A 12,030-nucleotide genomic window follows, 5' to 3' on the forward strand; every position below is an offset into this window, starting at 1 on the left:
GTCAAAATTTAACTAAAATGACTGAACGAAAAATTCGGTAGCGCAATTAGAAAAATCCAATATAATGTCAAATTTTTTGAAAAATTCGGTAAAACTCATATAATTTTGAAAATTTTAGTAGTGTATTTTGAAAAATCCGATAAAAATTATAGTGTTTTGAAAATTTTGGTAGTGTATTTTGAAAAATTCAGTAAAAATTCAGACTTTTTAAAAAAAAACCGATAGTGTATTTTGCAAAATCTGATAAAAACTCATATATTTTTTGATAAATCCGATAAAAACTTATAGACTTTTGTGAAAAATCTATTAAAAACTTATACTATTTTGAAAAATCCGATAGTATATTTACAAAATTAAATAAAAATTCATAGGATTTTGAAAAATCTGATGGTTAAAATTCAATAATTTTTTAATATTTAGTAAACATTCATAGATCTCCAAAAATCTGATTAAAAACTCGTGAAATTCTTCAAAAATCCAATAAAAAATTCAAAAAACATAAATTTTTTGACAAATGCACAATTTCTCAAAACATAAAAAATCACAAAACAAAGTATTATAAAAACTTCGAGGAAAAGATTTAAGCCATTGAGCTTAAAAAAAAAGCCCACTGGCCCATAAGCCCACTGTAATAACTTGATTAGAAAGAAAAGAGTCATAAAAGAAATCCCTAGATCGATCCCAAACTTCACGACATAACTACTTAACTCCGATCTTCTCCGGCGACCTCCAGAATACAGTCCCCGAATCCCATTTCTCCGGCGAAGCCAAATCGAATCTACATCAAACATGTTCAGAAACCAGTACGACACTGACGTTACAACATGGAGTCCAGCAGGACGACTATTCCAAGTGGAGTACGCCATGGAAGCAGTGAAGCAAGGTTCAGCCGCAATAGGTCTCCGATCCAAGACGCACGTGGTTCTCGCCTGCGTTAACAAAGCCAATTCTGAATTATCTTCTCATCAGAAGAAGATTTTCAAGGTTGACGATCATATCGGAGTTGCCATCGCCGGTCTCACCGCCGACGGCCGTGTTCTTTCCCGTTACATGCGATCTGAATGCATTAACTATAATTACACTTATGAGTCTCCGCTTCCTGTTGGTCGTCTTGTTGTTCAGCTCGCCGATAAGGCTCAGGTTACTCTTCGTTTTTCCAATTTTACTCTTTCTTCTCTTATATTATTACCCATTCAGTTATAGTAGCTCTATTTGTTCGAGCTAGGGTTTTGAAATTAGAGCTAGGGTTTTTTAGGGTTTAACTTAGCAATTCACTTAATAGGTTAAAGTAACTAATCTAAACAAATCCATGATTTATTTGTTTATTTTTCAATATATGTGTTTAGATACTTCCGATTCTTAACTGAATGACTCACTTTGAAAGAACCGAAACTTTTTATTAACCCTAGATTTGACTGATTAGAGTGAAATGGGACTGCAAGTCTGCAACATTTATTTTTCTCTCCGCCTGGTCATTTTTGTGTGGGAGTTGGTAGTTTTTCAATCTGGGCACGTGATGTTTGGTCTGTTTCTTCCTTTTGGGTTTTTTATTATAGCCTAGGAATGTCTTGAGAGTTTGAGGTTTGTAGTTGGTTGAGTGTCTTGGTCAGTGACTGTGGTGTGTTTCCTGACTCTAGTTTTCTGAAAATGACTTGGTGTGTGTTTGTTTTCTCCCTGTTTTCACTGTAAACATATATCATTAGAGAAAGTACAGTATGTAGGCTTCTGTAATTCACACTTAGACACTAGAAAATTGGCCGCCTCCGCAAGTGGTGCAGTTTGATTTTATAATTCTCCTGTCGTTATCTTGGCACGGAGTGGAACAACCAAGAAAATCATGCCAGGCTGTTCCGTTCCCGCGCAGATAGGTGACTGGCTTGAATGGCCACTATAATGGGATTGGATTGATTCGGGACGATGCCGCCGTGATGCGGTCGCATCAGCAGTATAAGATATTACTCTTAAATTTTAAGATAGCAAAGTTATTTTATTGGCGTTTGCGAGTATGTTTTGCTTGCTTTGGCTTTTATTCTTAAACATGAATACTTAATGAATTTTGAGTAATTTATTTTAGTTTTTAACAATTGTGTTTATTAGTATTAATTGAATTAGTGTCCGCGTCATTAAAATAATGTCCGTTTTGCTCCCCGCTCCCATCCACTCGATTTTTTGGGATGGCTGTGCTGCACGGCTATATGAGATGGATAACATATATTATTATATCTTAGTATCGCATATTGCTTACAAATTAGTTTGCTGGCCTAGTAGTTAGATTTACTGTGATTTTAATCCACACAAACTGAGTTTAAACCTTCAGCACTTTTTTCTAAAGAATGAAAATGTTAAAAACAGATTTATGCCGATGAAAACACTAAAATAGGTTTTGGACTGCTGGCATTTGAATGCCAAGTTTGTATTAGTTTTAGAGGACTTTTCAAATAAAATAAGTTTATAAATTTCACTTGCAAAACAGTCCTTGTAACTTTATGGTGTTTGTGAAGAAGATAAACAAGAGAATTTTTAAAAGAATTGAAATGCAGAAGCTGATTCACACTTATACAGTTGAAAAGTATATCAGTGTCTGTGGAGAAGTTTGTCCAAACTTACTCTAAATAAGAAAGACATATTCAGCTTTGCGCTTTTCTTACATTTTATCATTGCCTAAGCTGTTGGGTGCACACAGTTTTGTTTTGTAAATTTGGTAGTACTTTTGGTCCTTGCTGGCATACCTAATGATGGTAAGGCACCATTTTATTAATTCAATCTGCTGATTCAATTTTTTTGGCATTACCTATTGACTATACTGAATATGGAAGTAGTGAGACTCTGTTATTTACCCCGATTTGCAGTTTATTTTCTTTCTCCCCTTAGTTTTCTATTTTATATATTCTATATTTTGATAAACTAAAGTGTAAAAGCTTTGTTGACAATGAGCCTGTTTGCTGATTTAGATATTTTCCATTTCATATGATTATGACTATGGTGTAGTTATCAAATAGGGATTAACAAATGCATCCTACTCAATGGCAATGTAACTGTGTTCTGTTTTGTTTAGTCCATTTTGAGTATATAATTTCACCATGTAATGTATATACATATGCTTTGTCTATATAATTTCACCCTGTAATGTATTTCACCTTGTTTTGTAACTTCTTTTTCACCCTGTTTTAAAACTTTTATTCTTTTGTAACTTTTTGAAATTTCTACAATTCAATGCACTACCAAGGTTTACCAAGAGAAATCCTGAAAGTGCGCTGATATTTATATTTAACACTTTTCATGCCATGCATTTCAATGTTTTAGTTATTATTTCATGCAATTCTATGTTGAGTTGGCTGTTTGATGGCATGAAGCGGAACAATCATTATTGTTCTACTGATTCAATATAACTTGCTTGTGAAAAACCTAGCTCATTTGGGTTCAAGTTATATTGTTATTTGAGCTAACCAAAGAACTTAAGAAATCTGTATTTTTCTTGGATCTTCTAACCGGGTTTATAGATCTTTCAGTTGATTGATGAGGGCATATGGTACACAACACTTTTAGAAAAAACTCTCTCTTTCTCCAGTTTTTTGATGTAGTTACTTTATGATTAGCTGATGTGTTTTATTAAAACAAAAAATGGGTTAGCTAATCAAGTTGCTCTGGAATCTGTATTATTTTTATATGATATATTATATGCTTAAAGTTGTATTTTATTATTAGAAATTTGGATGGGTGTGTGTGGGAGGCAACGTTTGTGTTTGTATCTGCAGAATTACATGGAAAAGGAAGAGATTTATCTGCAAAATTAATTAGAACTTGAAACACTCATCAGTATTTATGCTCTAATTTTGAGTGGCAGGTTTGCACTCAGAGATCATGGAAGCGTCCTTACGGGGTTGGTCTTCTTGTAGCTGGATTAGATGAATCAGGGGCTCACCTCTACTACAACTGCCCAAGCGGAAACTACTTCGAATACCAGGCTTTTGCAATTGGTTCACGCTCACAAGCTGCAAAGACATATTTGGAACGCAGGTTTAACAACTTCACAGCCTCCTCCCGGGAAGATCTAATCAAAGATGCACTCATTGCAACTAGGGAGTCCCTGCAAGGTGAAAAGCTCAGAAGCTCCGTATGCACCATTGCTGTGGTTGGAGTAGGTGAGCCATTCCACATTTTGGATCAGGAAACTGTTCAAGAGTTGATTGATACTTTTGAAATTGTGAGGGAGGAAGAAAGTGCACCTGCTGAACCTGAGGTAGCAACTGAGCAGGATGCTGCCCCAGATCAGGCTCCTGGTGCTGATCAAGGTGGCGCTGAAAACCAAGGTGGTGCCGAACCCCAAGGTGGTTCTCCAATGGACATTTGATAATCTAAGATCCCGCACTTGAGTTGTTAAAAACTGTTATTTAAAAAATGAATAGGTTTCATGTTGAACATGTTACGGAAGGAGACATCTCTTTGATGGATTTTTCTTTGCTTAATCTTGTTTGTCTTTGAAATTCATCCATTGCTCATCATTGTGAATGTTGTAGTAGCTGCACTGCATTTGATGAACTTGAACACAGTATTTTCAATATCCTCTATGATACAATTTACTGACATTCAGGATAAAAAATGTTGGGTAAAAGGGGTTAGTCTAATGCGTTGCAAATATATCTTAGTATAAAAAAAAATGAGATTCCTTTAGTACATCATTTAGATGTTTGCATAAATTGTTATACAGGCACCGTTGATTTGGGGGAAGATTCATTGGTGATCTAACTCGTGAGGAGTTTGATGGTTTTGAAAAATGATTTTTTTTTTTAAATTATAGAGAAATCTTTTAACATTATTTGACTTTTTTTTTCCAGATAAAATAATGTTTATTATCAATAAATTTAGTTTTTGAAATATTATATTAATAAAAATTGTATTTGAACAATTTATTTAAATATTTTAAAACCTCAATACAAATTTTTGGTTTATTCAAATTAGAGATTTTTTGATGTTATGAATAAAAATAAAATCTTTTTTATATTTTTTTTAAAGTCTTTCCTCCGTTTCTTTCAAACTCTTTACAAATGATAAAGAAATATTAACAAGTGTCTCAAAGTATTTAGAGTTTAAAAAATATGATTTTATTTTAAATATTTGTATTCAATGTGTTATTAGATATTAAAATAATTGACTTTTTTTAAAGAATAAAAATACATGTTTTTTTAGAAATATTTGTATTCAGTATTGAAAATAAAGTTAATTTATTTTCTTTAAAAAATTCTCGGGTATTGAAAATAAAGTTAATTTATTTTCTTTATTTGATATCTTTAAAATATTCTCCAAAGAGGCATTTTTAACACGACTATTCTTTTAATTAAAAAGAATGATAATATAGTTAATTTGATAAGTCAAGTGATTCTTATCCCATTCATGAAAATTAAGACTTTCAAAATGATTGTGTTAACAATAATGTTATATTAAAACTCTATTTTTATTATTAACTCAAATAATTATACTTTTTTTTAGAAATCAGATATCCTCTACGCGCAAGTGTAGAAACTAATTTCTTAAATTCGATAGGATTGTAATGGATGACAAAACTTTTTGTCAAGAGAATTTAACACAATTGCATGTTTAGAATTGAGTTTGAACTCAGAACCAACAATTAAATTGAAAGAAATTCCTTACTATCTCATTCAAGTGCTATTGGGTCAACCAACTATAACTTTACATAATCAAATTAGTCTGAAGTATTTATCTTTCAATTTTACATGCTTTTATTTATGTTTTAAATTTAGAAATAATAGTAAATCCAACATTATATACTTGCCAAGTTTCCAACTTCCATGCATTTGTGAAACAAATCCAACATTAAAACAACAACGAGCATTTGATTTAATGGTAAAGAGATGACTTGAAAAGGAAGAAAGCAAAGGAAACAACAAATTTGTATGAATAACTTTTTTCATTTGGATGTATCAGACGTGAGAAGACCCTTTATCAGCATGAGCTTGTACCTCCACTACCAATTATCTAATGTCACTTCACCACCAAGAGAAACGAATTACAGACCCACCACTACATGTGCCCACTTCGCAGCATTCTAAAAGTGATAGAATCTTCTTGCAAAAAGGTCCCCTGCTCCTATAGCATGAATTGCCTAATAGGATCAATCCAGTGTAACAGATAAATTTAATGGTAAATTGACATAAATGAGAGGGATTAACACAATTATATCGATTTTGGCATAACAAACCAAATCAAAGTGCTTCTGATGTGGGTTACAGCATATAAATGTGATAAAAATGACAGTTTGAGGTGAACACTGTTTATATTGATTTTGGCATAACAAACAGAATCAAATTGGTTATGATGTAGATTAGTGTATAAAAAAGTGATAATAATGGAAGTTCGAGAAATTTAGGAACTCCTCAGAATTCCAATTTCGAAGAATACCTTCCAATTTCGAATCTACCTACTTTGAATCAGCATTAAATATGATACCAAAACTAAGAGTTAATAGGTGCAACTTCGTTCAGATACCTCCCAAAATTTAAGGCTTTTCTTGTCTCTATGCCTCACCTCACAATTCCAGCATATGTGTAGCAGACTATGATTTCAATGTGGTGAATTCACTTGGAGTTGGACACTTCTAACCTTTCACTTTATTATAAAGCAATCATTCAAGTAACCAATGGCCAAAACAATGTCTCAAACATAAATAAATATCATTGAATAATCAAACATTCATGTGAAACTCACATGCATTGGATACATCAAAACACTAAAGATCCACCACATACACGAAGGAAGGGTACTTCCCTTTTGCAAAGAAGATAACAAATTGAAATATTATAGAACAATTGATTCTTTGATCTGAAAAGGAGTCATACCCTAGCCCGGGACATGTTTGTTATTATTGGGAAGAAAAAACAATCCCTCTTCCATGAATTTGAACAAAACAAGTATATTGCTTGATGTCATTTTTTCAAGATTGGAATTGAAGATGCTTTTCTTTAAATATCTTATTGAGTGGAAACCTTTGCTTGTTTATCAGGTAAGACATTGTCTGGAAGAATGAGTTCTGGTGGGATCTCACGAACAACACCCAGCATTGAGTCATACTCTTCGTCTTTCCGCGCAAACTTCTTTCGGAGAGCCTTCTCAAACTCAATTTCATCATAAGGCTTGGCATTTTCAGCTGCATGGACCTGTGCAAGGTTACTGTAATTGATAGCTGACTGGGAGATAAATGATATCTCTTCAGCAGTGAGCTTTCTCAGGAATTTTGCTGGATTCCCTGCCCAAACCTGCAAGTATAGGCAATTTTGTGGTTACAGATCATTGATGATACACATTTGAACAGGAGAAGTGCTTATTGTTGCAAACCCCTATTCTATGAATCTGTTCTCACTGCGGCAGAAATGCAGATGCAGTGGAATAGTCGTAATAACAATAGTAAGTTCACAAAACAAAACACAGTATGCATGGTCTATTTTTGTTGTGGTCTATTTTTGTTGTTTCACACGTCAACAAAAATCACATAGCCTTTTTTCACTAGGTGCAGTCCCCTACATGGATCAATCGACGTTCAACACCATAACATCACACCATGCATTAAGCATAAAGATAGACCACTTACCTCTAAATCTGTCAATGATTAGACTCATGGTTGTCACATCTCACCTAAGATGGTTTGGGTATATGAAAATTGTAAATCGTGGGACTGTAACGTGGATCTTAGATCCCACCAAATCATCCAAGGCATTTTAAAAGAGTAATCACCAGCATCTGCAAACAATATAGAGACGGGAATGCTTGAAGACACGCTCAAAATCGAAAGGCAAGAAGTCAGTCAAGAAGAATGTGAAAGGCATAAAGAAGTTGAGATGAGAAAAAATGCTAGAGATGAGAAGAGCTACAGAGCCATAAAGGATTTATAGAAGAAATTGGAATCTAGAAGCATTGAACCCGTAAAGGATTTATTGCTAGAAAATGATAGGAGAAATTCCTAAGTTGAGAAGTAATTACTATATTAAAAATGCATCGAGTCTCAAAAAAAAATGTCACCTTGACAACTACGGTTAAACTTATAGTAGTTTTAATTCGCTATAAGACAATTCACTAGGAACCAAGTAGTAAGAATGGATAGGATGCTGAGAACTACGGAATTTATGATACGAATTTCATCTTATTTGAGTTCTGAACAATGGAAGAAGTTGACCAGCGCAAGGAAATGAAGAATAGAATAGAAATTGAAAATACTTGATAAACAAAACTTTAAAGGGTTACAAAGTTCTTCCCTACTGAATCATTCCCGACCTCAAATTTCTCTCAAATGATTGTATTTCTAATCTTGCTTTGTTTCAGGTGCAATTTTGCAAAGATGGTTTCCCGACATCGTGCATTTTCATTGAAACAAAATCATATAACATCTTCAGCTTTCAAAATAGTTTCAGTCTTGCAAATTGTCCATCCATGCTCCAAATTTTACATCTAAGGCCATTAATACGTTTTCAATGTAATTGATCATAATATGGTAATTTCTTAATCTATTTTTGCCAACATAGAAGTCTTTCACAAACACATAATCCTATTGCATTCTTGCTCGTTACTGTTTCCACTCACTTTTGTTGCTTATGTACTTTTACCTCGTATGGTATACTTGAGTAACTGATGGCCCAACACTATCTCCTTATGAGTGCATCTATCAATGTTGTCGAAGGCGGATGGAGGCCCACGGCAGAGAGCCAAAATCCCGCCATATGGGCCACTTTGTGGCGCCGTTTTAGTAGAAAAACCCGCAATATCGACTGATATTTACCATTGCAGCGAGTCCAAAAAACGCCACGTATATCCGCCATAGGGCCACCATGGCCGATATTTGATAACACTGGCTTCTATATGTCTTTTCCATTAAAACCAAAGTTACAATTATATTTCACCCCAAAACCTAGATCTCCGGCATTGTAATTTGTTAATCCCAACCAAACAGACATTATAACCTGAACAGGTACACATACATACCTCTCCAGATGGAATCCGTGAATTCTGTTTCACAAGAGCACCAGCAGCAACCATGGAATGTTTCTCAACAACAACACCATCAAGTAGTGTTGCACCCATACCAACAAAAGCCTCATCCTCAACAGTGCAACCATGTAAAACCGAACTATGACCTGGCAGTGCAAATTTTAATACAAGTTAAAAGAAAAATGTGATATTATTCACGATCGTAGCAAAAGTATTACTCACAGACTCACCTACAGTAACATTATCCCCAATAATAGTAGGCAACACCTTCCCACTTAAATTTGACTTTGCAACGTGCACCAAGGAGTTATCCTGAATGTTGGTTCCGCTTCCAACACTAATGTTGTTCACGTCACCTAAGCATAAAGTGAAGTTCAAACATGCTTACGGTTCATAGCTTAAAAAATAGAGATTCTGACAAAAAAAAACACCTTTAAATTACATTAGATGATCAAAGTAATGAAAATTTGTATTGGAATTAGGATGGCCTCAGTAGTTAAAAAAAATGCCTTCAAACTTTTTTTCCATGAATAGATCTGATTAGTTACTTACCTAAAGCCCCAAATGATAAACCAGTCAAAAGTTTAATGTCTAAACGGTAAAGTGTAAGACCTTACCTCTCATGACACATCCATACCAAATAGATGATCCTCTGCCAATGTGAACATCACCGATTACGGAGGCACTTGGGGCAATAAATGCATCTTTATCAACGACAGGAGCCTTATCAAATACGTTCATCAGAGTTCGATGCCTAGACACTAAAACAATAACAAAGAAGATTACTTGATATGTTTTATAGCATAAAGCCTATTAAACCATTTTTCCACGAGTTAAATGATGTAGAGTTATTAGCAAGAATAGATACTACTTCAAATCATAGCAGTAACATCAACAAATGAGAACAATGAAACATGTAATAAACACTAAGAGGCCTCGCAGGATAATGCACAAACGATTTCGCACATTACTATTGACAACCATTTCAAATTCTAATTGCATCAATCAACATTATTTCAAAGTAAACCCAAAACATTCACATCAAAGAAGGAGCTACTTACTGCGTAGTGAATTTAAGCACTGCCAGACTGAGAATAAGATTGAGGATTATGCATAATTCCGATATACAGTTGAAACGCTTTATGATACAAGTGAATAGGTTTAATGTGATTTGGACCCTTTCATTAGCATTATACAAAATAGGGTCTCTCATTAGTTTTCCCTATGAGTTTCAACTACACCAGAAAAACATATAAGAGGATTGATCTAAGAGATTGAGAAAGGGAAGAGAGAAAATGGATCTAAGAAGAGAAGAGTGACTAACGCTGTTCTTGGAAGTAGTAATTGCCCTGGAGGCGGGAACCGAGGCGATCGATGGCTTGTCCAGTTTCTCGAATCCAAAATCCAACGCTGTATATAGCTCTTCCGAGGGTTCCCATTTCCGATTTCGAATTTTGTTTTCAAACAATCTGTAACAGCAAACTCTGTGTGATGGAATCGAAGAAGAAGGAAACACTGTAACCTTCTGTGGTGCCTGTTGTAGGGTAGTATTTTCCGCTTATTAGGGAGAACACGTTTTTTGTTGGGTGTGTCTGATTATTGGAAAAATCGACTCACCTTCATTTTTATGGGTTTGTTTTTGTCTAAAATGGTGAGTGAATATAATTATAAATTTAAAAAAAAAAACATGGGTTAAATAAGTTTTTAAAGATGGTCAATTTCACTTTTAATTTTTTAAATTTTTTTTTCCCAAAAATAGTTTTCTTGATATTGTTCATTCATATTTTGAGTCTCTCCTACAAAAGTCAATTAAAAGAAGCTGATTTGTCATACCACCACGAGAATTATTTTTTGTGATTTAACTTACCCATGGCAGTGTCAATGTGGCAAGATACTCACGTAGCATACCATATTGCTAAAGTCAATATCATACTTGAATCCATAAAAATTCGTAGCTAAAATTGTAGCTAATATGTAGTAAATTCATTGCAAAAATTCTTATCATCTATTCATTAAGTGGACTTATTGGTATGATTATTTTTTTTACTAGATTATCCTTGATAATTTGGTGATGCATCTGGAAATATAAACATCATTGCAAAAATTCTTGTAGTATGTTCGTTGAGTAACTTTAATCTCCTTATCTTGAAAGAGGTAAGATCTGATTTTAGGAATTAATTTCCTACCCACGATATTGCTTGTGTTGTTTGTATTGATATCATTGACCATTTGCTAAGCCTCTGAGTTAACGTCAATGCTCGTAAAACTCATTTCTGTTGTAAGTTGCAATCCTTCGTAGACTCCCCAAAGCTCTGTCATATAGCTATCTGAAACCTCAATGTACTTTGAAAGCCCCCTCAACCATTCCCCTTCATTCCCTATAATAATACCACCATAACCTGCATTGCTTATCTCTAGCACCATTTGTGTCCAGCTTCACTCTCCCTATTGTGGGGGCTTTCCATTTGATTAATTTCAACTCCCTGTTGTGGTCCATGTTTGTGTTTGTTGCCGCTTCCGCTTGTTTATGCATATTAATGTGAGACACCATACTTATTGGTCTGGAGTAATTGTCTCCATGGGTTTCCTTATTATGCCAATTCCAAAGATTATGGCAATCATTTGTCTAAAACACCTTCCAATCATCGTTTTCACACCACCCCATATTAACTTGCATGTTTCTATGAATCCATTGCTTTAAATCACCTGCAAAAAAATCAAACCTCTTGTTAGTGTGAACCATTGTCATCTAGAGAACCATATCACGTGGGCAATCTCGAAAGACATGTAAAATGCCTTCTTCCACATCTCTGTAGAAGGAGCACATCGCACTCTCAATGTCAAACTGATTCTTCTTCATGTTAGTGAGAATATGGTCATGCATGAACAACCATAATAAGGTTCAGGTACGTTAGGGAGATTGAAGGTTCCAAATGTCAAACTAAACATCATTCTTCATGGGATTGTTTTCATCATCTAACATGTTATACATGGTTCTAACTGAGAATCTTTAACACTTCTTTCCAATTCCATCTA

The 12,030-nt window shown here is 34.3% G+C and overlaps 2 protein-coding genes across 2 annotated transcripts; one reads left to right on the forward strand and one right to left on the reverse strand.

Moving 5' to 3' along the window:
- The first annotated feature begins 595 nt into the window (after nt 1-595).
- LOC127096658 (proteasome subunit alpha type-1-B) lies at nt 596-4,466 on the forward strand. The gene is made up of 2 exons (XM_051035206.1): nt 596-1,140; nt 3,845-4,466. The coding sequence occupies exons 1-2, from the start codon at nt 790-792 to the stop codon at nt 4,349-4,351; spliced, it is 858 nt and encodes a 285-aa protein (XP_050891163.1). The 5' UTR covers nt 596-789; the 3' UTR covers nt 4,352-4,466.
- A 2,202-nt stretch (nt 4,467-6,668) lies between these two features.
- On the reverse strand, nt 6,669-10,652 carry LOC127096659 (gamma carbonic anhydrase 1, mitochondrial). Its single transcript, XM_051035207.1, has 5 exons — nt 10,319-10,652; nt 9,612-9,755; nt 9,225-9,350; nt 8,989-9,140; nt 6,669-7,271 (listed from the first exon to the last, which is right to left on the reverse strand). Exons 1-5 carry the CDS (start codon nt 10,431-10,433, stop codon nt 6,987-6,989), a joined length of 822 nt encoding a protein of 273 aa, XP_050891164.1. The 5' UTR covers nt 10,434-10,652; the 3' UTR covers nt 6,669-6,986.
- Nucleotides 10,653-12,030: the final 1,378 nt, after the last annotated feature.

Source organism: Lathyrus oleraceus, chromosome 6 (genome assembly GCF_024323335.1).
Source record: "Lathyrus oleraceus cultivar Zhongwan6 chromosome 6, CAAS_Psat_ZW6_1.0, whole genome shotgun sequence".
NCBI classification, from domain to species: Eukaryota; Viridiplantae; Streptophyta; class Magnoliopsida; order Fabales; family Fabaceae; genus Lathyrus; species Lathyrus oleraceus.